Source organism: Pneumocystis jirovecii (genome assembly GCF_001477535.1).
Source record: "Pneumocystis jirovecii RU7 chromosome Unknown supercont1.10, whole genome shotgun sequence".
Classification (NCBI taxonomy): domain Eukaryota; kingdom Fungi; phylum Ascomycota; class Pneumocystomycetes; order Pneumocystales; family Pneumocystaceae; genus Pneumocystis; species Pneumocystis jirovecii.
Genome location: NW_017264784.1, coordinates 162,174 through 188,191, shown reverse-complemented (window position 1 = coordinate 188,191; position 26,018 = coordinate 162,174). Strand labels below are relative to the sequence as shown.

Sequence of the window (26,018 nt, the reverse complement as noted above, 5' to 3'; positions counted from 1 at the left end):
TGGAAACTATTTTAAGAAATTTTTATCTTTTACTTTTCTAAAATTTAAATATTTATTAAAAAGCATATTAACTTTTTAAATTTATATTTTTATTTATATTATAAAACTGCGTAAACAAATGCTATACTATTCAATTCTTCTCTTTCTAATTCTAATCTTCTAATTTTTTAATTATATCATTTATATTCACTTTTAATATCTTGTTAAAAAAGAAATGTTATCGTTAAAACTAATTGTCAATATCATCTCTACATCTTTTAAGTTTTTGAATAGTTGTTTCAGAGACTCCATTTAATGTTGTCAATAGTTCGTTCCATTTATGAATAAACTGTCCTGATTTCTATTTTTTTTAAAAAGAAATATATATAAAAATATTTTTAACCTCATAAATTAAATGATAGTTAGGTATTGTATTATCCTCAATAGATATACAAGAATCTTCTTCAAGTATGATTGATTGCAGTTTTTTATAAATCCATTGTATACCTATAGTTTTAATTTATAATAATAATAACTTTTTATTTACCTGGACTTTTATATTCCAATGGATTATATGTATTCACAATTAAATGTTCTATAATGTCACACATTTTATCAATTAAAACATCAGGTGCTTTCAATGTCAATAAATATTTTTAAAAAATAAAAATACCTTTTACAGAAGTCTGTTGAGGATTTAATCTAATATCATCTGAAAACGGTAAAATAATAGCGAAAATTCCTTGTGGAAGTTCATAACCTCTTTTTTGTTTTTCATTAATATCGAAATTAGAAACTAAAACACATATTCTTGGATTCGAGTTTTTATATGGATGAAACCATGCTACTGCAATTTTATCATGTTTATAAAGAACATGAGCTAAAGATATAAATATTTTAGAAGAACTATGATTTTTCTAATATTTTTCATATTTTTTATTTTTATGGATTTAATGACTTACATTATCTATTGGATATAAAAAATAAGATGGAAGAATATTTTCCCAAAAATGTAATTGATCTAATGGTTTAAAACCTAATATCCTAATAACAGGATCCCCATAAAAATGTAAGGAATCTATCTGTTTTTTTGAAAATAAAATCTAATATATGTATAAATTATTTTTTTAAAAAAAATCTAATATACTTTTTCTCCACCAAAATCGTATGCCATTTTTATATCGTCATTTTTTAGAAGTGTGGATGTTTCCTTATATATATTAAACAACAAAAATAGGAGATAAGCGCCAAACTTGACAAATATAATTAATTGTAGTTTTAACAATTTGTGGTTCTTTAGATTTTGTATAAATATTTTGAGCTTTAATTGACATTCTTTTCTTAAACAACATATAACCACGGACGTCAATATTCAAATTAGGTGCAACTTGAAGCATACATTCAAAGAGAAATCCTAAATCAGTATTATATATAGATATTTAAAAATATATACTTCAAACGTTTGGAATATTGTCTTTTTAAAATTACATTAAGCATTTGATCAGTAGTTAATATTTCATATGTTAAATGATTTTCAATTTTATCAGTATTTTCTGATATGTATAATACGTCTTTATAAAATTTATCAAAATTGAACTCTTTTTTTCCTGTAATAAAAAATGGTTCTATTGTAATATTTGAATTATACAAATTTAAAACAGAAGCTAATGTTTTTTTTTTATAATCTTCAAAACCTAGACCTGGATCATCATTGTGAGTTATAAGAAATATTCTTTTTAATTTATAAGATGAATGCCTATAAATTTTATATCAATTATTATTCATGCAATAGAAAAAACAAACAATTCTCTAAATAGATTACTTGCATATTCCATTACATTAAAAAGAAAAAGCTGTTCCTTTGTCGGGAAAATTATTTTAGATATTTTTGTATCATCTATATTTCACTTTAATTAATTAAAAATATTAAATTTCCTGCTTTCCTGATAATAACTTTTTAAAATTCTTAATAGATTCTGCACTTTGAACATTCAAATTCATTAAATAATATAAATTAGGATATAATAAAAATTCCGGTATATTTGTATCTTTCTATGTTTGAGTTAAATAACATCTTTCAATTGCCTATTATTACTGTCCCATATAGCAATATTCCAAATGAAATCATTGGTTTAGAAATAGCTCTTTGAAGTATCATTTCGTATGCAGCGGTTAATGCTGTTTTTACAATTATGTTTATTTCTTGATCTAAGTCAAATGGAATGGAGACATCAATTAAGAAAAGAACAGCCTCATGAATAATGTAATCCTATATATTTCAATTTTATATTTTATTAAAAGTAAATACAAAACAATATACCTCACGAGATCTTTTTCCTAATATTTCTACATCTTTATCATCTTTTAATTCATCAGAAAAATACATATTTTTTTATAAATAAAAAATGAGTTGTATTTCCCTTTTGATCTTTTTAATTATTTAAGTTTTTATTTTAGTATTTTGTACAACTTAATAAAATGTTTAGTAAAAAAGATACACAAAAAATTAAAATACTAGATCCTTTAATTCCTTTTCAAATAAAAATATTACTTACTCCTAAATAATAACAAATACCAGTTTAATTTATCAAAATATCATTTTGATTTTGGTCTCGGATATTAAATATTTGTTGGTAGGTATTTTTACAATAAAATGTAATTAAGTATAAATAAAAGTTAAAGTTTTTATAAATGATTGTAGATTAAAAAATTTTAAAAAATTAACTGAATAATTTATATATTTTTTATAAAGAATATTTGAAAAATATTAAATATTTTGAATTTTGATCACTTTGATATATATAAATTTAGAGAATTTAAATTCTATATAAAGATATTTTTTTTAGATTGTTAAATTTAAATCTTTAAAAACTTAGAATATGAAAAAATAAAAAATTATAAAAATTGTATCAAAAACCAATTAAAACATTATTTAAATTATTAACTTTAAAAGTATAAAATTAACTAATATGTAGAAAATTCCATATATGTATTTCGAATATCAACACATTAACAAAATTTACATTCAATAAGAATCATTTTCATTAATAATTTACTATGTTAACATTCAAAAATAAATTAGAAAACATAGAAATTCTACTTTCATTTATAATTTAAATATTTATTGATCAAATATTAAAAAATTAATATTTTTATTCAAATAATTTATATTAAAGTTAATAAATCAATTTTATTATTTTATCTATTTTTACTTTAAATAGACAATTTTAATGATAAAGTAAATTCATATATAGTTATCATAATTATTTGAGTGTTGAATTATAGAAAAAATGTATAAACTTATAATACTCAACTCAATATTTTAAAATTCATAACATTATATAATTTATATATTCGTATGGGTTTCTGACATCAATCATTTCGATAAAATGACAGCACTAATAAAAGAGAAAAAGACAAATATTAACTATAATTTTATACATATCATTTATTAAATATTAAAAATCAATCCTTACATGTTACTTAAAAAGCACTTATATTTCAAATTGCTGTTTTTTATGATATATTTAAGATAATTCTGTTCAATGGATTTTGTATCTTATGAAATTCATAATCAACAGCAATTTTGGGAAGGTTTAATTCTAAGATATATTATTTTTTAAATATATAAACTTAGTTTACATAGAATTGACTGAAATTTTATTTCCTATTGAAAAAACTCAAAAATATGTGGATATTTCTATTAAAAATTTTTTAAATTTTACAACAATATATGGAGGTTTATTATTCTAAAAATTATATAAAACGAAATTATAAATATTACTAGTTAATAAATACTTGAAAAAAGATGCAGATTATGAGCTCTGTTGTTATAAATTTTTGAATTCTAGTATATTTATATTAAACAAAGATTATGTTCGATACCAAATGATAAAAATGATTAATCAACAAGATATGATCCAATACTTTTATATTTTGTACTGGCTTTTATTTCTTGATGCTCAATCATGTCCACAAACTTATAAACTTATGAAAGATAAAGGGTCATTTCAATCCTTAGTCATTACTGTGTGGAAGCATTTTCAAAAGTTCCCCGAAGTTCATCGGCTTGGATTAAAAATACTTTATGAAATGTCTCGTGAATATCAACTTACATACAATGAATTATTTTTTATACACGAAGAATTTCTTTGTTTTATTTTTGAGTTGCTTGAAAAAAATGTTTATGATGGAAGTTCTTATGTACTTTCTATTATAAAATTAATCGTAACATAATAAACGAATTCATTTTTAATTAAATTTAATGTTTTTTTATAGCTTCTTATTAACGAACAATACATTATAAGGTCACTACCTTCTCATTTACAAAGCACACAGGAATCATCTAAACAAATTAAAAACGACTTTCCTGTAAATTTCGTTATGGATATTCTTAAAAAAAAAGGAAATTTGTACAAAACTTATGGAGAAGATATAATATTTGTATTAAATAGACAAAGTACAGCCAACTATATATAAAAAAATGCTTATAAATTATAGAAGATACATATTTACAATTTTTAATTTTAAAACAACTGTATCTTTTATTTACTACTAAAGAAACATTTGAATATTTTTACACCAATGACCTTAAGGTTTTAGTAGATGTGTTTATTAAAAAATTATATAATTTTTCTGAAGATAATAAGAAGGTACTTTCATTTCAAAATTTATGATATATAATTTATACAGATTTAGCTTTATCAAACTTATCTTCGTGTTTTTTATTATTTACTTAAAAATACTCAACTAAAAAATCCGCCTCATTATAAACAAAATCAACTTCAAAAATTATTTCAAACATTAAAAGAAACTATTTCATATCAACATGTTAAATCAATTAATGAAATTACTGAAAAATTATTAGAGAGATGTATTAATATAAGTTGGATAAAAAATTATGAATTGAAGAATGATACAATGTTTTTCACTAATTGGAGCAATGAATCAAAAACTAGTTTCATAGATGTAGTTACAGTAAATAATGATCATATTTTTCCGGATTCAAATAAATTACATACGATTTAAAATTTTAATTAATACTTTATTTTTCAAAATTAATGTATATTATTTTTTTAATGTATACATATGTTTATTTTATTTAAAATATTAGAAATCTTGTTTTTGTATATAAAATATATTAAATTACAATATTTTTATAAAATTTCACATCAAAATTTAACCATAAATATAATAAAAAACTTATTTTATAATATTCTTCCAGTTTTCATCTAATCTAGATTTAATCTTTTTACAGACCCTTTTTTTTTCTAATATTGATATTTTTGATATAGAGATATTTTTTTTCAAATCAGTACTTGAAAATAAAGTGGAATCTTTCAAAGTTCTTCCATAAAACAGAAGAGGAGGATTTTGTTCCATTGAAATATTGTTTTTTGATTTTATAAATAGATTATATATAATTGAATGTTTAGCAAAATGAGAATGAAAATTAAAAATACACTTATATGATTCCTCAAACGTGTTACATTGTATAATAGATTCAATTAGTTGATCAGGTGGCTTTAAATATGAGTATTTTTTATATAAAAAATCCACTTTTTGTGGTTGATAATCTTCAATAGAAAAATAACTATAATTTTATCATTAACTTAACGAAATTTCTGATTACTTACAGAAGTGACTTAAATTTTGCCATATGAGAAATAGAGCAAGAAAGAGAACATTGATTATACCTCATATCTATATATAGTAACTGAAAAAATTTCCCTTTTTCAGCAGCTCTTCCCCAATGACTTAATATCATATCTGTAAGATTTGTATTTGAAACATTTAGTGCAATTAAATTATGTAAATATGAAATATAAATAAAATCCTCTGTTGACAATGTTTTATTATTATTAATATCCAAAGTATTAAGCCAAAATAATGAAACACAATCAATCTCTTTCAATATACTTACAAAAGATGACATAAGAACCTCAGTTCTGTTAAATACATCTGGTGATTCAATTGAATCGAAATATACGGTAACAAAGATTTTCCATATTTTAAAAGAATCATAACTCGTTTCTACAATTTCTTTCCATAAATATTCTCCTACGTCATTCCATGGTATTAATTTTAATATATCAATTGTTAATTGATTTGAAAATTCAACAATTTTTTTAATAGTTATCATTTTTAAAGATAAAATATACTTATTTTTACAATTAATATTATTAAACTTACACCCTTTCAACTTAAGCTTATCTCTGAAAGAATTAAATGGATCTAAAAAAACGTTTCCAGATGATTCATTAATATTCATTAATAATTTTTAAAAAATGACAATTTTGAAATTAAATATCTTATAAAATCCTATATGAAACCGACTTTTATATTTATTAATTTTTAAATAAAATTTTAATAAAATATTTTAAAAATAATCAAAAAATACAACTAATTCAAATAATAATAAAAATTAAAATACGTTTTTTATAATTCATAATTTAATTTAAAAAATTAAAATATTAAAACAATACATATCCTTTTGGTGGATTATGTATGAGTTTCCATTTTTCTTGATACACTGTCCAAATAGACCAGTTTAAATTGTTTAAAATAATGTTTTTTAATTCAAAAATTTTAGATATTTCAATTTCACTAAAATCATGAGAAGAATCTGATTCTAACTTTAGAATAAGTCGCAAAGCAGACCCAAAATATTTGCAAGAAATTAAACGTCTAATTTGTAATATAAGAAATTCATAATCATTTCCAGGAAGTACAATCCATTTTTTACATTCCTCAAATGCATCATTAAATTCTTTACTAACTATTCCATCAGAAGTTTTCCCAAAAACTTTGGCCTTTTCTTGTAATGCACTAAAGAAAATAGTTTTTTGCAACTTCAGCTTTTCTTTTTCTTTCTTTTGTTCATTTGTTATATCTGATTCAGAAAATTGCTCTGATTTAATATACTCCATAATTTTTGCAAGATCAACACAATCAACAATGGTATTAATAACATCAATAACGTCTTTATCAGACCCTGATTTTAACACAGTCTTTAATTTTATATCCAATAAACTAAGCTCATTAGGAAAACGTTCAAGAAGATCTTCTAAAAATTTCTTCTTTTCTTCGTTATCTTTAAGTTTATTCAATACTTCAATTTGAAGATCAATAATATTTGGCTCTTTTAACGAAGATTCTTTTGATTCTAATACTAGTGAAACTTCAACATGATACCCAGTATTTTCCACTTTCATCATTCTCTCTTCAAGATACAATCGACCTACAAGTTGATCACCATTTTTAGCATCTTTCGGAAGATCTTTTGAATCAATAAATGTACTTATAACAAATCTTTTACGGTCACCCTTTTTAAGTTTCAATTTAAAGTCAGAAGATTTTTCTCTATTAAAAGCAGTAATATTATCTAGATAAATAAGCATATAAAAAATTCATAAACTCTGAACTTACCGTTAAATATGCTTAAAGAAATTTCTTTTGAATCAGTTAAAGACTGAATAACTACCAGTGAAATATTTTTAACTTTTTCCAATATTGAAATAGAATCGTGAATCAATTGAACTTTAAAAGTATACTCGCCATTCTTTAATTTAACTTTCTTAGGATTTATTTCTCCAAACTGAATAAGCCTTTTACTTTTATTATAAAGTGCACTTAGGAAACAAAATGAAGAATCATATAAACTGCCTGAAAGTGGTAAAACAAAAGTAGCATCAGTATCCTCAGAGATTTTTACTGAATACGTAAGGATCATTTCAAATAACGTTTTTGAATCAGGTAAAATATCCCGTTCTCCTAACGGCCGTATAAAGCTATTAGAAGGATAAAATGACCTTTTTAAAGAACCTAAAGAATGAAATAAATAGTCTGCAAAAATATTCAAAATAAATCTTACTTAATTTTAAATTAGGATTAAATATTTCAGGAGCTAAAGTATTAATTGCTTCTAAATGTTTTATACTATGAGAATTTCCTAAAGACAATAAATTAATTTTGTTAGAACTCAATTTTAAACCATGAAATTCCAATTCAACATCTATTTCACCAGATCCAACAGATGACCAAAAATTTGCGAAACAAACTTCCATTGTAAGACCTGAAAATACCTTAAAACTTTTTAATATTAATTCATTTTCGTGTAATTTTAAAAAAAATCTATATTCAGTCTCCTTTAGTCGTAAATGTGGAACCAGTTGAGTAAAATGTGAAAATATTTTTATTGGAGTAGTAAGCTTTTTAACACATATTCGAAGTTCTAAAGAATTAAATAACAAATAATAAATCAAATTAACTTACTTGCATAATCAGCACCATCAGGGACAGAAATAAATTTTCTTTCTATGTACCCAGAAGCCAACATTATATTCTTCCAAGATATAAGTGGCTTTAAAACAGGTTCTGGTTTACATATTGTAACAGGAATAAAAAAAACTTTCCGTCTAGGAACAACAGTATCATATGCTGTAATCTCAGTATAGTGAAATCCATAAGGAAGGCCAGTTGGATCAACTTGAATATCAAATACCCTTCCTAATATAACATTAGACTCTTGATTTATATTAATGTAATTAAACCAGATGAGTTTAATAAAAGATAATTTGGAACTTTGACCCATGACTTTGAGGAAATTAATATTAGTCTTAATTCTAAATTATATTTTTCCAATGTTTCTTCTTCCTTAAGAATTGGTTTAACTTCTACTGTTACTTCATAAAGACGATTTGTTTCTTCATATTCACGCAAATATATTCCACGACAATCTGAATATGAATTATTAACTATTATTTTGAAGTCAAAATCTTGATCTAAAAATTCTCTATGTTGGAGAAAATATTCATATGATTTTTCAACTTGTAAAAATCCTACATTCATAATATCATCTACATCTTTTGAAGCATTCTCAACCGCCTTGTATATTCTAAATACTCAGTTAAGAATAATAGGCGAATAATATATTACCTTGACGGGGTATATTTAATTCCTTGAGCTTTTAACGCAGAAAGGATTAAAGAAATACCACCACAAGCAGATGGTGACGACATACTATAAAGTTTAACTTAAAGATAATTAAAAAAGTATTACTAACCTTGTCCCATTCATCAATTGACTACGTGAAAGAACATATGTTGGAACAGATGTTATTGCTGCTCCTGGTGCATAAATTGTAACACCTTTGGCGCCATCAGTGCTAAAAAAAGTTAAATTTATTTATGCAAAGAATACTTTTTACGTTGGTCCACGACTAGTCCATGTATATCCACCTTCTGGAACATTTTCTAAAATAGAATATTCTGCTTTCATCATAGAGGTAGTCACATAGGCACCTAAATTCATTAAGTTTCTTATAAAAAAAAAAAAACAAGTCATACCAACAGAAATTACACCAGAAGTAGTTCCTCCTGGTGTCCCAAGTGTACTTACAGCAGGCCCACTATTACCTGCACTCGAAACAAATATTATATCTCTTTTTCCAATTACAGTTTTTCGTAAAAAATCAATAAATATTCCAGAATCATTAATCCCTGTACTTTCTCCATAAGACATATTAGCAATATCAACTTTTAAATTAATCATAGCAATTGCAGCTCGAAGAAGTGATTGATTCGTTTCAGTAGTTCCAAGACGAATATCTCCAATTTTTAAAGAAACAAGTTGAACACCAGGCGCAACACCATTCAATTCAGGTTCATTAGGATGATTAGCACCAATAATACCGGAAACATGAGTTCCATGTGATGCAGATAATGTTACAAGGCTAAAATTTAAAAACTTAAAAAAGAAATTAAAACTTACCTTAAAACGGATCCATTATCATATATATTCACGGAATAAGAAAGCATATCTTGTTTACTGAATTGTTCATAATGATGCTCAATACGATAATCACACATAGGCCTTTTATCTAAAAATGATTAACAATTATAAAATGTTTAATTAAAATAATACCTCTCAAATCTCCATCTTCATTCGTATCAACAACTGCTCGCCAATGTTTCCCATCATACCAAACAAGACAGTCATAAACTGGTCCAGGATCTTCATAGTTAGCCATCATATCTTTTAATGAATCATATTGTGCTTGAAGATCTAACTTCAATTCCAACTCCTCTTTTGTAAGAACGTTCTCATCTTTATGTTCTTCCTTGAACTTATTGATTTTACTCTGTACAGAAGCTAAAAAAGTAATATGTTGTTGATTAAATTTATCATATCGCTCCTAAACATCGTTATAATAAGCGGTTAGGAAAAAATATTTTATACCTTTTTCAAACGTAAAACTAACGAGTCTGGAAATATCTCATAACCTCGTTTTATACCTAGATACCATTTTCCATCTGAATTTTCCCATTTTTTATTTATTTTCAACATTCTCCCAGACAGACCTATTGTTGAAAGCATACAACCTTCATCAACAACATTTGCAAGAGTTGTTGTATCTACATCTCCTCCTCCTTAATCCAATAATTAGTCTTTAATCATTTTAAAATACATTCCGATAAACCTGAACAGTCAATAATATCAATAATTTTAGGTTTCCCATCAGTTGTAAATTGCATTCCTGCTGCAGATGGATCAATTCCTGTATCTAAAACAGCAACAACCACTCCTCTTCCATCATATTCAGGGTATTTTTTTAAAAATTGTAAAGATTCTGTTTCCTGGAAAAAATCAACAATTTCGTCTGAAACAAAAACATACATCTTTAGGAAGCAATCCTCCCACCGGATATGTATATAATGAATCGTTTGAAAAGGATGATGGCATAAATCTATCCATTTTCCAGTTTTTTTTCTAAAATTTGATTTTTCAACGTTAAACGGCAACCTGAGTATTTTATAAAATATATGATAGAATATATATACTAAAAATAAGCGGCAAAAAGGGGAATAAGAGCTCTTTGCACCACATAATATTTCATTTAATCCAAAATATATGCAGATTTTCCTCTATTCCTTGAAGGAGGAGCTTTTTATTGAACGTAGACCAGTAACGTGCAGAATACATTAAAATCACTGCATACAATCTGTGTACACCATATATTGCACATATATAAGACATATATAAGATATATATATTTCTTCAGCTCAGTGCTATACATTATGGATTACTAAGGAACATATAAACAATATTTTTCAATATTTTTTTAAAATCCCTATTTTTATTAAAGTGTATGCACTTTCTACTGCAAATATAATAAACGATATAATAAGCGACTTCACCATAAGACAGATCACTGGTTTTTACCAGATTGTGCATGCATAAACACCATTTTTATCTCTTAAACACGGTTTAGCACACAATATCAACAATAAGTGATTTAGAAAAATACAGAGCCATTGAACAACGTAAAAACATTTTTTTAAAGCTAAACAGTCTTTAATAAGCGAATACTTTGACCGTTGAATAAATTTACAGAGTAAACGTATTTTTGTAACTTCAATACGTGATCTATTTGTATTTTACTACTCTTTAAAAAAAATTGAGCAAAAAGGTTCAGTAAAAGACGCGTTTTTTTATTAAGAATACTGTTTTCTATCAGCTTTTTTTTCTTAAGTATTTGGACGGAATTGTGGGGATTCAAACAGCGCTGAAGAATTCGTATATTTACTAGGCAAATCATATATAAGATAAATACAAGGCTACAATATATGCTATGTTTCTTTCAGTGAATGTTTCAGTCAAAGAAAACCAACATTTTGTTGGTATTGCGTTTTTGGATGGTTTAACAAAAAAACTAGGCGTAACAGAATTTATAGACAACGAGTTATACAATAATTTTGAATTTCTTTTGGTTCAGTTGAATACGAAAGAAGTTATTATACCATTAAATGAAGAAAATAAAAATCTGGAGTTGTCAAAAGTCAAGACAGTTTCAGAAAATGCTGGTATGATAGTTACAGAAATTTCTGAACAAGATTTCAAAATAGATAATTTAAATTATGATTTTCCATGTTTTTTTAATGAAGAAAGTTTAAAATTATTGTGTAGGCTGACAATTATACATTATTAAAATTTTTATTAATTTTAACAGCACATATTGAAAGCAAAATTGCCAAAAGTTCAATAGCTGCATTAATAAAATATTTATTAGTATTTCTTATTACAGATATTTTATTCATATATTGATTACAATTAGTATACGAATAATTTAACGGATTCTGAAAAGCTTCAACTTTATAAATATAATTTATCTCAGTATATGAAACTAGATATTCCTGCTCTTAAAGCATTATCATTATTTCCCGACCCTACTTTTGAATCAAATAAAAGTATGTCTCTTTTTGGGCTTCTTAATAGATGTAAAACTGCTATTGGAAGCAGGTTATTGTCTCAATGGATAAAACAGCCTTTGATGGATCTAATTGAAATTAATAAAAGACAATTATTAGTGGAAGCATTTTCTAAGAATTTGCATGCTTTACAGTCTGTTCAAGAGTTTTTAAAAAGTTTTCCTGATGTTTATAAATTAAATAGAAAATTTCAAAAAAAAAAGGCAACTTTAGAAGAAGTAGTTAGAGTTTATCAAATGATAATTAAGATCCCAGATTTAATAAATGCATTGGAAGGAGTTAATGACCATAATTATTCGGTCTTAATTCAAGAATTATATTTATCGAAATTAAAGGTTTTTTATTTTTAAATATTTATGTTTATTTAGTATATTAGGAATTTAATGGAAATCTTAAAAAATATATAAAACTAATTGAGACTACAATTGATTTTGAAGCTATGAGCAATCACGAATGGATTATTAAGTCAGAATTTGATGAGTCTCTTACTCGTCTTTTAAATGAATTAAATGAATTAAAAGACAAAATTTATCAAGAACATCTCCGTGTTGGCGAAGAATTGCAGCAAGACACAATGAAAAAACTTAAACTGGAGCAAAGCGAAATACATGGTTGGTGCCTTAGGCTTACTAGAAGTGTAAATATTAACTATTTTAAAAAAAATCTTATGAAATTAGCATGCATATAGCATTAGAGATAAAAATTATATAGAATTGTCAACTTTGAAATCTGGTGTATATTTTACAACCTTAATGATGCGTCAATATAGTAAAGAATATAACGATGTTTTAGCTCAATATAAACATCAACAAACAGAACTTGCGAAAGAAGTTGTTGAAATTGCAGGTATACTGATTTATTACTTTCGATTTAAATCAATGGTTATTTTAGCATCATTTTGCCCAATAATGGAGGAATTAGGCATGGTTATTGGGCATCTTGATGTAATAATAAGGTAATTTTTAAAAAATATAAATAAAACTCATTTTTTTAGTTTTTCGGATTTATCGAGCTCATCAGTTTTACCTTACGTTCGTCCAATTATAAGTAAAGATAGTAAAATTATTCTTAAAGAGTCACGACATCCTTGTCTCGAAATTCAAACTGATATAACTTTTATTTCAAACGATGTTTATCTTGAGCGTGGAGTTTCTGAATTTCTTATTATTACAGGACCTAACATGGGTGGAAAGTCAACATATATTCGCCAGGTAACATGAACATGTTAATATCTATTGATTAATATATAAAGATTGGTATAATTGTTTTAATGGCTCAAATAGGATGTTTTGTTCCTTGTGAAAAAGCAGAAATTTCTATATTTGATTGTATTCTTGCAAGAGTTGGTGCTAATGATACTCAACTTAAAGGAATTTCTACATTTATGGCAGAAATGCTTGAAACAGCAACTATACTTGAGACAGCGTCATCTAATTCTTTAATTATAATTGATGAATTAGGAAGAGGAACTAGTACTGCAGATGGATTTGGGTTAGCATGGGCAATATCAGAGTATTTAATTAGCAAAATTAATGCATTTTCTCTATTTGCTACACATTTTCATGAGTATATAAATTCTTTTGTAGTATATAATTTTTTTAATAATATTTTAGACTAACAGCGTTATCAAAAGTATACACAACTGTAAAAAATTTAAATGTGGTTGTTCATATTCAAGATAATGATAAAAACAAAGATATTGTCCTTATGTATAAAGTAAAACCTGGTATATAATATGATTTAAGGGAACAATTTTAATTCTAATTATAGGTATATGTGACCAAAGTTTTGGGATTCATGTAGCAGAAATGATTAATGTATATTAATTTGAAATTACAATATATACTGACCTTTTTAAAGTTTCCAGAAAGCGTAGTGAAATTAGCAAAACGTAAAGCAAGTGAGCTAGAAAATTCTATGTCAACATGTGTTGAAAAATATACTATGGAAGATATTAAAAATGGTGCCAATATATTATCACAAATAATGAACGAATGGAAAGAAAAGATTAATGAATCTGATATGAGTAGTTTAGAAATGCTAAATATTTTTAGAAATATACAAGAAAAATATATGTCCGATATTAAAAATAACTTATGGATACAAGAAATTATTACTCAATAAGAATTACAAAGTTTGAATATTATGATTATTTAGTAGGACTTCAAAGCATAAATAGTAATCCTACAACATGATTTATTTAAGATTATTAAAATATTATAAAATATTGATTTGGTTCATATTTAAAAGTTGTTAAATTTCATTTATCCTAAAATATTATTGTTTATGATTAAAATGCTTACAAAACTAAAATTATAAGGTATTTCATTGTATTATCTTTTTTATTAAAATTTATAAAATTAAACATTTTAAACTAATTAATTCCCCATAAATTTTCTAATAAAAAAATATTAAAATAAAAAATATACACGGATTACCATTTACCACATGAATGCAGAATTCTACTTGTTGTTGTATTTGCACTTAATAAATAATTACTAATAGATATTTTTTCATCTATCCAACTATCGGCGAAATTATCTTCTCCATGAGCCATTGCTCCAATAACAATACATAATGGTTGATTAGGATCAAGAGCTTCAAGATACTCAGATATTTGAACAATCGGTGCATCGTAAGAAAGTGCTGCCATCTTTCAATAAATAATATAAAGATATTATTTAAACTAACTTATTTTTTTACAATTCGGTGGCAAATGATCAGTAATAGGATTCCTAATTACTTTTAACAACTTTTCACCTCCATCTACACTCCTTATGCTAAGTTTATGTAAAAGTTGTACAATCAACCCTGAAAATCTCTTGAAAGTTCGAGGAATCCGAAGTTTTGGATTTACTTCAATTAAAACATTTTTAGCTGTATGAATATAAACCTGAAGAAGACCAGCTTTATTTAAAGGCGAGTCAAGAAGGGTTAAAAGACATTCTAAGTCAAGTTAATCTTAGTACGTTTCATTATAATTGGAATACGATGACAAATATCTGGTCTTGCTTCTTTTAAAAATTAATTTGAAAAATATATAAATAAATAAATTTACCAGAAATATCCCTCTTCATCTTCTTTAAAATCCCTTGATGATCATCACAATTTAATAATTGATATTTTCCTTCTTTAGATGTTCCAACTTTATATATTTCTAAACAAGCCTTTTCCAAAACAATAATAAGGCGTTTTTGATCTCCTAATAATGCAGGTTTATTCTGAATAGGAACAAGATCTGGCGTTATTTTCCAATGTGTTGATTCATGTTTTTGTATCATTTGACAGTAACAATAAATAAGTGCTTTTTAAACAATTTTTTAACAAAAAAAAAAACTTTATTAAAAATAAAAATAATGCGTGACTGTAGATATGTAAAAATACTCAAAAAAGCCTCAAAAATCTTTTCAAGAGGAAATTTTGTTACTTTTTCATTTAATATTCTATTTTATGTTTAAAATTCTTGAAAAAAAAAGCAAAAAAAAAAAAACCATACTTCTAGAAATACTGATGTGATATATACTGCGTAAAACAAAAAGATATAAATTTTATTTTGAAATATAGATTTTTAATATTTTTTTTTAAAAAGTGACATCGAAATATTCATTTAAAAAAAATCAAACTTTAAATATTCAGGTTTTTCAAAAAAAACTTATAATTTTATGATTTCTAATAACTTTTTTAGAATAATAACTTTTTTCTATTTAATTTTTGATTATGTCATCTCAAAATTATACTCAACATTCTTTGTCTCATCGTATTCAATTTTTAGTTAAGGTATAATTTGGAAAAATCAATCAATTGTCATTTTTAACTTTATAAGCATCCGCAATTCGTATGGTTTATTGGTCATACAGTTCTTTTATTATTTTCTATTCGTTATCTTCTTTCTTATATCACTTTTTCATCAGTTCATCATCTTTTTTGTTATCGTACAGCTTTTATGGGTGCTATTTTGACTTATGGTATTGTGGTTTATAAAACATATGCAAGAATATCTAGTGTATGGCAAATACTTTATAATATTAATGATTCTGAGAGAATAATTAGCAGGGAAAAATAGATTTTAGTATTTTGATGCGTATATGGATGGATGAAAATGTTCAATATCTTTGTATATCTCAATTCTATACTATTAAAGGCTTTTTACTAATGTTTAAAGTTCTTGCGATAATGTGGTTTGTATCAAGGCCGATTGCAGTCAGTTTGATTCCATATACGATTTTTTCACTTTTTCACTTTCTTACTTATTTTCGTTCGAATATATTACCTACTTTAAATCCCAATGCACTTAAATCCGATGAAAAATCTCTAGAAGCTTCAGTCTGTAGACATATTCAGCATCTTGTTAAAATTTATTATGAATCAGCTATGAAACTTGTATCTAAGGTGGAAGTCATATTGATAGGAACACGTGTCTTAATTGGGGCATTTGCGTAAGTATTAAAAGTGTCTATAAATCTCAGTTTACTCAAAAATAAAGGTTTCAAAATTCATTTACTATTCTTATGTTTTATGCTTTTTTTATACGTTATCGTTATTTTACATCAACATATACTAGACAAACATTTTTGTATATCACTATCCATATTGATCATCTAATAGCAGACAGCCGGGTCCCTGCATCAGTACGTAGTATATGGATGACTGTAAAACGGCTGCTCAGAGATTATGCTGCAAAACCTATTATAAATAATTCATCTCAAGTATTCAACGGCAAAGAAGCTTTTAATAAACAACAATAAACCATGTTTTTGCAAACTGGCATCCTTTAAACAATATTAGAATCACAAAATATTGTTTACGTTATCTTAAATGGTGCAATAAGTTATTTCATTAGTAATAAGAAATATTTTCCAATATTTATTTATTAAAATAACTATATTGAAAATTTAATAAATTAAATGTGAATCGGTTTAAAAAAGTGTCATTTTTTCTGAATTCAATTAGTTATACATTTTTCACATCTGATCCATTTATAAAACCATAAATATTAATAATGAATTGTATTTATAAGTATTAAATTTGAGTATTATTGTGAGAGTATAAAACTATTTTTTAAAACCAAAACAATCATTCTATTCATATATTTTTGAAACAATAACCAAGATCATAGAACTTTTATTCCAAATTAAGAGTACCATAAAACTATAATATGATATATTTAAATTGCTTTAAAAACATTTTTCACAAGAACTATAAAAGAAAAGGGTTCAGTACAGGTGTCTGAAATATATGTTTCTACTATGTTATTTATCCTATCTATCTTCCTAAACTAAAGCCCTTTCTTCTTGCCTTTTCTTCAACATAACGCCCAGATTCTAGACGGGACTTTTTTTCTTCGAGTTCTGCGCGCTGTTGTTGTAAAGTATCACGCATTTCTCTGTGTCGAGCATATAATTCTTCCTCTGATTGCTTCAATTTATTTTCTTTTTCTTGAACTTTTTGTTGAAAAACGAGTTTCATTTCTGCTTCCATTTTTAACAATTTAGCTTCATGAAGCTGTCTTTCCTCTTCCTGTTTAATAGCAGGGCTACAAAAATAAGTAATCGTTGAACGGTAATTGAAAACATACTTTACTTCCTTAAATACACTAGAATCTTGTGTAATTCCCATTTGTATTAATTTGTCAGTTCTATAGTTCTCGTATAAAACATTATTTGTGTGTTCTTTTAAATCCTCCATATGCGACCTAACCAAGTATTAAGGAAAGGGTTAATTAAAGGACCGAATTACCGAATAAGCATTTGACGCAGTTTCATAAAGTCGGAGTGACTTTCATTCTCAACTTCAATCACCCCCCAAGGATATTTCCTGCCTCTTGCTGTATGACCTGAAGCTGTTGTTACTTCATAATTACTTCCTACAACAGCGAACGGTATTTTTGAAATAATTTCATTGTTTTCATTCATAGTCTCCTCGTCATCATACTCATAGATTGGCGGCTTGAAAATATTAATTTCATGATAAGCAATGTCGTCTAATATCTATTCCCTTGAATAAAGTTATAAAAATATCCAATTTCTTACTCGCTTCTTAAAAAGTAAAACTTCTTGCTCTGTCAAAGTATCACTTTTAGCAATCACGGGGATAAGATTGACCCGCAAATGAAGGCGTTTCATAAACTCGATTTCTAAGGGCTTGAGAGAATGACCTGTTGGATCGATAAAAAATATACAAGCATGTATACGATTATCCACTATATTTGCTCTGCTAACTCTATTTTCTGCTTCAAGATATGCATCAAAACGCTTCTCGATATTTTCTAAGATGGGTTGCCAACTATCACAATATAAGTTTCCAACATAATTCCCCCCGGTAGATTCTTTTCCCGGTCTCCCGGTCTTTCCACGTACCTGTCGTCGTTGTTTACAAAGTCTCCAAACCCTGGAGTATCAACCACCGTAAGCTTCAGCTTTACTCCGTTCTCTTCGATTTCTGACGTCAAACTCTTGATTTCAATAGTTTTTTCCGGGTCCTTCGTCAGCGACTTGACATTCTTCGGCGGGCACAGCGTGCAATTAAACAGAGTATTAATCAGCGTCGACTTCCCAAGACCCGATTCCCCAACCACCATGATATTGAAAATAAACCCTTTTTTGATCGATTTCCGGTAACATTGATTCGGGAGATTTGCAAATCCAACGTATCCTAAGCAAAACCCATTAGCCTATTCATCTGACCGCTTTTTCATCCATTCTCCTGCCCTGACGCACCTGTCAGCTTCCGTTTTATGATATGGTTCCCTGATGATGCCGTGTTTGCCTGTATCCCCCAATTAGGCTCTAAACACCCGGGAAAACGCGGTGAAAACAACCATATACACCTCCTGATGCACATCAAACGCATTCGAGTCCTCTGCTGGCAAATTGGCCGCACCCGGCTCGCCCATAGACGCCATTTTACCATTTGCTAGCATCTTTTCTAAAAACACGCAAATTAGCCCCAAAGTCCCGGGAAAAAACGATGCATGCTTCCTGCCTTGTTCTCAGTGCATTCCCACTGCGTTCTTTGCCTCGAGCCCTCCCAATTCACTCTATCCGCGTCCCCTGCGTCGCTGTCTTTTCTGCACGCTCCACCCTGCCTCGACAAAGAAATAGACTAGGGCTGCGGCAAGGGCTGTCTCTCAGGGCTAGGGTTTCGTTGCCATGGCAGAATCTGCGGCGCTCTGAGCGACTTTTTTGCTGCTGCTTTGCTGCCAACGCCCGCTTGCCTGCACCTGCCTACACCTCTCCCCAGAGCCCTAGAGCCCCAGATCCGCGCCGGCACGCTCCTCTGGAGCACTCTGGGTTGTGCTCTGATACTCTGAGCTTCCGTAGCCATATCCGTAGCCATAGACGACCCATATACGGCTGCATATAGCGGCACACTCTACACACCGACGCACCGTACATAGTACATAAGTACATAGCGTGCATAGTACATACCGCATATACCCATACACACTACACTGTACATACTATACATACTATACATATGATGCATACTATATATGCTATACACACTATACACACTATACATGCTGTACATAGTATATATGCTATACATACTATATATGCTATATATATTATACATACTATATATGCTGTATATATATGCTATACATGCTATATATATATGCTATACATGCTATACACACTGTACACTGTGCACACCGTACACTGTGCACTGCGGCTGTGACTCAGTGCTGCTGGCGCCGCCTCCCTCAGCGGGCGCGCTTCTCCCGCCGCGGTCTCCGTGCCCGCCGGCCGCCCCCCGCGCCTCTCCCCGGCTGCTCCTCCTCGCTTTCTTCGCTGCCCACGTCCCCGTATGCCTCCCCCAGCTGGAGCCCGAACCCCGCATCGACCCTCTTCTCTCCCGGGTTCTCCCTGCGCTCTGCCTGCTCGAGTGCCGCGGCCCTCCTCAGTGCTGCCGCCAACTGCCTGTCCTCCCGCAGCACTGCCTCTCTTGTCAGCGAGCCTGCGTCCACAAGCCCGAATGCCTCTCCGTCCTCGAGTGTGGCCGATCCAAAGTACCCGCCACCTCGCTCCGTCTGCTGTGCTGCCTGTTCCCCCTCCTGCGTGAGGCTTCCAAGCAGGTCGTACTCCCCTACGTCGCCAAAGATAGAGTCGCCTGCATCCTCATCCACGCCTGCTGCGCGCGCAGAGTGTGCAGCGCGCGCAGCTGCCCCAGTGCTCGTGGAGGGCGCGCACTCCTCCTGTGCCAGGCACGCGTCGCCGATCCGCCTGAACCGCGCTGCGTGCGCGACAGGCGCTGTGCGCTGCTTCGCGGTGACGCCCGCATAGATCTCATCGAGATCCTCGGTCGCCTCCTCTTCTGCAGCGTCTGCGGCCGCCTGCCGCACGCGTGCAAGCAGCACCCGGTCGAGGCCCCGCACCAACCCAGCGTGCGCAAAGTCCCCGCCAAGCCGTTGCGTCTGCGCGACATACTCTGCTTGCGTAATCTCGCCGCGGCACGCAGCCTCCCGCAGACGCTGCACGGTCTCCTCGAGCGCGTGCATCTTCGTGCGCTGCGCGCCCCCGTTGCTGCGTGCGGCGCGCCGCGGCCCAAGCAGCGGTGGACGCGGCGTTGTGCGTGCGCTGTGCGGCGCCGCCAGCAGCCGCCGGAAGTCTTCCTGGTCCATGAGGCCGCCTGACAGGCAAGTGCCTTATAAGTGTTTTTGAGGCGCAGCGTGCGCTGTCGCGGCTGTGGGGGAGCGGGCGCTCCCGTGCGGCGCACACGCCGCAGGCTTCGTGTTCGAGTCCTGAGTCGCCGCGTGGCGCCCAGCGAAGGCTCTGCGGCACGTGGCGCGCAGCGCGCAGTACCGTCCAAGGGGAGCGTCATCCAGCAGGACACTGCGCAGCTTGGGATACCGGGGCACGGGGAAGCCTGTGGGCGGCGCAGGGGAGAGCGCCCGCGACCCGCCTTTTGCCGCGGCAGGAGCAAGTGTATGTGTGTTGTATGCGTGTTGTATGCGTGTTGTATGCGCAGTGTATGCATGTAGCAAGCGCGGTACGGGCTGTATGCGGACTGTATGCGTCTACGTGGGCACGCGCAGGGCGGTGGCGACGAGCGACAGTGCATGCATACAGCGCGCATATAGTATAAGCAGAGTGCTGTGCACGGTTACATGCCTGCTGTGGGTGAGAGCGGTGGGGGTGTATATGTGGGTGCATGTGTGGTGCAGTGTGGCGGCGGTGTATGCTGCGCATACAAGTAACAGCTTAGCTGGGCAGAAGCAGGGCAGACGCTGTAATGTGCTATCTATGATGTGCTATCTATGGTGCTGTAGAGTGCAGTAGATGCTGCACACGTTATGCTTAACGTCATGCTCGCATTCGCATCAGCTGTATATGCGTACAGCTGTAGAGACATACAGGTGCAGAGGCACAAGGGCACAGGATACACGGGGATACGGAGGATACACAGGGTACATGTTACAAGAATTATGCAGACTACAGGCACAGGTTATAGGAAATGTATAGAATATATAGACGGTGAAAATGTACAAATGGTGCAGATGGTGCAGATGGTACAGACGGTGCAGGTGTCAAGTTATGGGGGGGCCAGAGTGCAGCTGCAGAGCGCTGGGCGGTCGGGAGGGGCCGCACGTATACGCAATGTCCTTGGGGCGGTTGTTGAAGAAACAGCGTTTGAAAAGACGCTCGACAAGGTGGCACAGCAAATAGTCGGCAACCATGAGTGCAGTCAGAGTCACCTTAAAGCGTGGTTGAAAGGGGACGAGACGCAGCCGTGCATTGATCTCAGGAACAAACTCGGTTGAGCAGCTAAACGCAAGCATTGCGACAGCAAGCAGCCCGTAATACATGAGCCGGTTTTCACGGATAGATTGTCTGAATGGCCGCCCCTGATAGTTGACGGTAAACGTCGAGATCTGCTGCATGAACTGGAGAAGATAAACTGCACTGTTGAGAAGGCTCGGGACAAACTCAGACTCGAGATTAACGGCATACGGAGGCCTGACGCCAACATCAGCAAAAAGGAAGCGGTCAAAACAGTATGATACTCGAAGAGAGCGACATAATACTTGATAAAGACAAGGGCGACAACGTGAACAAAGAATTGGCCGAGAATGGAGCCGACAATATAGAGATTGAAGATGTTGGACTGTGGACGTTCTCTGGAAAGCTCGTGAACAGGCTAGTTTGTGTAAGAATGATAGAGAATGTATACAAGTGAACAGAGGAATTGTGAGGAGCATACCTTGGCTTTGGAGATGTATAAAAAGCAAGCAGACATGAGCATACCGGACAAAGTGACCTGACCATCTCCAAACTTGATACCATCGAGGTAAAGGACAGAAAGACTGTAAGCCGAGATGAGGCAGTTGAGTGCGAGGATTTTGTACATCTGGATGGTGGCAACAAGAGTGCAGCGACCCTGGCGGATGATATTGGCAACTAACAGAGGTTATTTATCAAATGTTGGGTGGAGAAAAGCTGAAAAGACAACATACTTGCCACAACATTAGAAAGTTTTGAGGTAAAAGGTGCAGCACAGGAAGCATCACCGAGTTTAAGAGTAGGGGGTTCATTCTCATCATCGAGATGAGTAAGCGTTGATAAGAGGGTTTCTGTGAGGTTTTCATGTTTCTTCATAGAGTTATTTTGTGAAACCGAGAGATTGTCAGCTGAAGAGTCTTTAGAACCCTTAAGTTCCTTAGAGCGAGCAAGGATTGAAGCCTGACGATGAGGGTTGGAGGGGCCTTCGGGATAGAGGTATGCAATCTGCAGAGGAACAGGCGGAGGTGGTTTGTTAAATCGAGCAAGTATCCTGACTTGTTTTTCATAGATTTCTTTTAATTTCTGATTGCGTGTATGCTCAGCAATCCGTTTTAGAGTATCTTCAGTCCCGTTGAGAAGAGCAACACCAATATGTGCCTGTTTGAGGGCGCCAACGTCGTTTGTACCGTCGCCACACATAAGAGTAATGTAACCAGCGTCTTTTAAAGATGTCAAGATGTATTCCTGAAAAGTTATAATGTTTCCCAGAGTCAAGGTATTTACCTTTTGTGCAGGAGAGACTCTTGCATAGACCCAAGTGTGTCTTAGTAGGTCATTTATTTGATCTGAACCACTGTATTTCGAAAGAGCACATCCAGTAACACATATGTCATATTTTTCAAATAAAGTTTTATCAATAGGATCATTAATATTAACCGGCATAATTGCATCCCCGTCAATATTTTTCCAACAAAGATCTATAAATATATGAATTCATAAATCGTAATATTTATACCAGTACCTGAAGTATAATTAGAAATATCACTAGGAGTATCCAGCACTAGAACGTCTCTTTCGATTATATAGACTTCACGAGCAACATGACATGCAGTAAGCGGATTATCACCGGTAATCATAATCACCTTAGATTTGTTAATATTTTCCCTATATTGACGATTCTTACTCTGTGAGAAGATTCGTTTAACATTTTAATTGTACTGGCAGCATCTTTCTTTAAAGAGCAGCCAAATACAAGAAATCCGGCAAATACTAAATCGCTTTCTACTTCATTTCTTGAAAGAGAATTTATTTCAGAAATACTCATTCGATCTTTAAGAAATTTATAACCAAGAGCTAAAACACGACTACCATTTTTTGTGAAATATTTATAAACATTTTCATAATTTTCTGGAACAACTGATATTTCTTGAAGTACTTCTGGTGCTCCTTTTACTGCTACAAAAAATCTTTTACATTTTTGATCAAGTATTGTTACTATAGTCGATTGACGCCTTAAGGCTAATGAAAATTGAAATCTTCGAACAATTTCTATTTTATTTTCTTGAAAATTTTTATGAGGAGACTTTATGATATTGTTTTTTTCAAGTTTCCATTTTAATGCATCTAATGTTGCCTTCTCCATAGGATCGCCTGCAATCTTATCGTCTTCGAGTCTGATTAGAGAATGTGCTGTTCCAAGGACTAACATAGTTTCTTTTGATACTGAATTAACATCGATAAGTTCTTCTAAATTATCACTTGTATATTTAGTATTCATTTTAAATCTTATAAATAAAATATACCCAAGACCTGCAACTCCTTTTACTATAAGATCATCCTCGGTCAACGTGCCCGTTTTATCAAAACAACAAACGTCAATTCTTCCTGCAAATGGTATTCTAAACGGTTCAGTACAAAAAATGGCTAGTTTGGATAAAGTAGCAAGAGAAGAGTTAACAGCCAATGAAAGTTCCATAGGAAGTTCTGGAGGAACAACTGATGTTATAATTAAAATACAATCAAGAAGAAGTTTGTATCTATTTCTATTATTTTCAACACCTTTTCCATTTAAGTAATTATATAATTTCAATGCTTGATTTACCTTTCGTCCAAACATAATAACTAGCTGCTATTGCGAAAACAAGGAGAAATAAAATAAAAAACAAACTTTCAAGATTATTTGCACTAATTCTTTCTGTGGAATATATCATAGTCCTCACAAGGTTACCTTGTTGGGTTTCAAAACCTGTTTTTGTCACAATTGCTAATACACCTTTATTAGGAGCAAGGGGGATTGTCGAATCTGTTGAAGGCAATATTTGAAGAATTTTAGTACCCCCAAACAATAAAGAATTTTTATCAAGATCATTAATATCAAAATCCGATTCAGGATCTCTAAGAGAAATATTCTCTTTTAAAAGAGGTGTAGATTCACCACTTAGCATTGCTTCATTCACAACGCAACTACCAGATAATAAAATCATATCACAAGGTACATCGTGCTCTTCTTCGGAAGTAGAAACAGATACAATATCATCCGGCAATAGCTCATCTGTCATGATTTGTATCCAATGAAATTTTCGATAAACATAAATCTGATACGGTTTAATAGACATTGTTCGAAACTCAGTAAGCGTTCGTTGTCTCTGAAAATATAAGAATTCATTTGGTTATATTAGAAATTATAATCATACTTGCCAGACTACAGTTGATTCAAATAATATCAACATGAATAATGTGAACAAAGAATAATACCAATATTCATCAAGACACCAAAGTGCAACACAAAAAACTTGAAAAACAAAAAATGGTGCGACAGCATGCTCTTTAAACAAATCAATAAATGTAAGAATAGGAATATCAAATCGATTATATCCGTAATGATGTTTGGCGTATTCAATTAACTTATCTGATGTCAATCCTTTCATATGTTGTAAATCTTTTATAAGAAGTTTCGAATTAATCCTAAATGAAAGCTCTTGAAATTTTTTTTCTTCATATGAATATACAAATTTCTTTTTTTGAAATAAAAATGATATTTCTGGAAGCAAATCATCATTAAACTAAATGTATGAATTAGACATTGTATATTTTAATAAGAAACATGCTATTTTGCGATTCAATGTACATATTTCTGAAGATCCTTGATTTGATACTGGAGTAACACGAATTAATTGTGCACGTTCGATCTCACGACACTGGATTTTTTAGCTATATACTACTTATTTTTCTAATTGTTTATACAAATTTCGTTGTCAGTAATGTCTTTACACGAACATTCCAATGTTTGCTAAGCCACAAAAGACTTTGAATAGAAAAAAGTGCTCCAAGAGTAATAAACGTCCATTCCTCTGATTTAATATATTCATCATATTTAAAACGATAAAGATATATCCAGATAGGATATAAAAACAGAAAAGGAAACACATACAAGTGAAACAGTGCATCCTTAGATATATGTAATGACGAAGATTCAATTAAAGGACTGTTCACTAAGTTTGAATTCTTCCATTGATTTGTTTTTATAAAAAACCTAAAAAATATTCAA

General features: G+C 31.0%; 9 protein-coding genes across 9 annotated transcripts; 3 read left to right on the top strand and 6 right to left on the bottom strand.

Annotated features, from left to right (window-relative positions):
• Window positions 1–229: 229 nt before the first annotated feature.
• T551_02330 (uncharacterized protein) lies at window positions 230–2,365 on the bottom strand (the record flags this gene model as incomplete). Its single annotated transcript, XM_018374593.1, has 12 exons — window positions 230–340; window positions 383–486; window positions 527–613; window positions 653–896; window positions 942–1,082; window positions 1,127–1,189; window positions 1,233–1,393; window positions 1,440–1,735; window positions 1,783–1,876; window positions 1,962–2,031; window positions 2,075–2,248; window positions 2,300–2,365. The coding sequence occupies 12 exons, from the start codon at window positions 2,363–2,365 to the stop codon at window positions 230–232; spliced, it is 1,611 nt and encodes a 536-aa protein (XP_018229165.1).
• A 1,159-nt stretch (window positions 2,366–3,524) lies between these two features.
• On the top strand, window positions 3,525–5,007 carry T551_02329 (uncharacterized protein; the record flags this gene model as incomplete). Its single annotated transcript, XM_018374592.1, has 6 exons — window positions 3,525–3,573; window positions 3,617–3,718; window positions 3,767–4,206; window positions 4,258–4,438; window positions 4,480–4,631; window positions 4,678–5,007. The coding sequence occupies 6 exons, from the start codon at window positions 3,525–3,527 to the stop codon at window positions 5,005–5,007; spliced, it is 1,254 nt and encodes a 417-aa protein (XP_018229164.1).
• Window positions 5,008–5,181: 174 nt separating this feature from the next.
• T551_02328 (uncharacterized protein) lies at window positions 5,182–6,250 on the bottom strand (the record flags this gene model as incomplete). Its single annotated transcript, XM_018374591.1, has 2 exons — window positions 5,182–5,572; window positions 5,616–6,250. The coding sequence occupies 2 exons, from the start codon at window positions 6,248–6,250 to the stop codon at window positions 5,182–5,184; spliced, it is 1,026 nt and encodes a 341-aa protein (XP_018229163.1).
• A 202-nt stretch (window positions 6,251–6,452) lies between these two features.
• On the bottom strand, window positions 6,453–10,734 carry T551_02327 (uncharacterized protein; the record flags this gene model as incomplete). The annotated part of the gene is made up of 14 exons (XM_018374590.1): window positions 6,453–7,363; window positions 7,408–7,803; window positions 7,853–8,212; window positions 8,254–8,487; window positions 8,532–8,875; window positions 8,917–9,000; window positions 9,044–9,145; window positions 9,188–9,281; window positions 9,327–9,712; window positions 9,751–9,859; window positions 9,904–10,174; window positions 10,219–10,409; window positions 10,460–10,616; window positions 10,657–10,734. 14 exons carry the CDS (start codon window positions 10,732–10,734, stop codon window positions 6,453–6,455), a joined length of 3,717 nt encoding a protein of 1,238 aa, XP_018229162.1.
• Window positions 10,735–11,611: 877 nt separating this feature from the next.
• Window positions 11,612–14,372, top strand: T551_02326 (uncharacterized protein; the record flags this gene model as incomplete). Its single annotated transcript, XM_018374589.1, has 11 exons — window positions 11,612–11,942; window positions 11,990–12,048; window positions 12,095–12,583; window positions 12,625–12,885; window positions 12,926–13,094; window positions 13,140–13,203; window positions 13,243–13,459; window positions 13,501–13,814; window positions 13,862–13,974; window positions 14,019–14,065; window positions 14,109–14,372. The coding sequence occupies 11 exons, from the start codon at window positions 11,612–11,614 to the stop codon at window positions 14,370–14,372; spliced, it is 2,328 nt and encodes a 775-aa protein (XP_018229161.1).
• A 250-nt stretch (window positions 14,373–14,622) lies between these two features.
• Window positions 14,623–15,529, bottom strand: T551_02325 (18S rRNA pseudouridine methyltransferase; the record flags this gene model as incomplete). Its single annotated transcript, XM_018374588.1, has 5 exons — window positions 14,623–14,645; window positions 14,694–14,894; window positions 14,940–15,194; window positions 15,239–15,262; window positions 15,307–15,529. 5 exons carry the CDS (start codon window positions 15,527–15,529, stop codon window positions 14,623–14,625), a joined length of 726 nt encoding a protein of 241 aa, XP_018229160.1.
• Window positions 15,530–15,965: 436 nt separating this feature from the next.
• T551_02324 (uncharacterized protein) lies at window positions 15,966–16,993 on the top strand (the record flags this gene model as incomplete). The annotated part of the gene is made up of 5 exons (XM_018374587.1): window positions 15,966–16,025; window positions 16,072–16,251; window positions 16,299–16,362; window positions 16,411–16,684; window positions 16,732–16,993. 5 exons carry the CDS (start codon window positions 15,966–15,968, stop codon window positions 16,991–16,993), a joined length of 840 nt encoding a protein of 279 aa, XP_018229159.1.
• A 517-nt stretch (window positions 16,994–17,510) lies between these two features.
• On the bottom strand, window positions 17,511–19,167 carry T551_02323 (uncharacterized protein; the record flags this gene model as incomplete). Its single annotated transcript, XM_018374586.1, has 7 exons — window positions 17,511–17,781; window positions 17,824–17,940; window positions 17,985–18,235; window positions 18,278–18,530; window positions 18,605–18,899; window positions 18,965–19,013; window positions 19,066–19,167. The coding sequence occupies 7 exons, from the start codon at window positions 19,165–19,167 to the stop codon at window positions 17,511–17,513; spliced, it is 1,338 nt and encodes a 445-aa protein (XP_018229158.1).
• Window positions 19,168–22,066: 2,899 nt separating this feature from the next.
• T551_02322 (ion-transporting P-type ATPase SPF1) lies at window positions 22,067–25,982 on the bottom strand (the record flags this gene model as incomplete). The annotated part of the gene is made up of 12 exons (XM_018374585.1): window positions 22,067–22,148; window positions 22,178–22,388; window positions 22,452–22,598; window positions 22,705–23,448; window positions 23,493–23,613; window positions 23,655–24,228; window positions 24,274–24,529; window positions 24,573–25,116; window positions 25,165–25,533; window positions 25,627–25,668; window positions 25,715–25,821; window positions 25,964–25,982. The coding sequence occupies 12 exons, from the start codon at window positions 25,980–25,982 to the stop codon at window positions 22,067–22,069; spliced, it is 3,216 nt and encodes a 1,071-aa protein (XP_018229157.1).
• Between the last annotated feature and the right edge of the window lie 36 nt (window positions 25,983–26,018).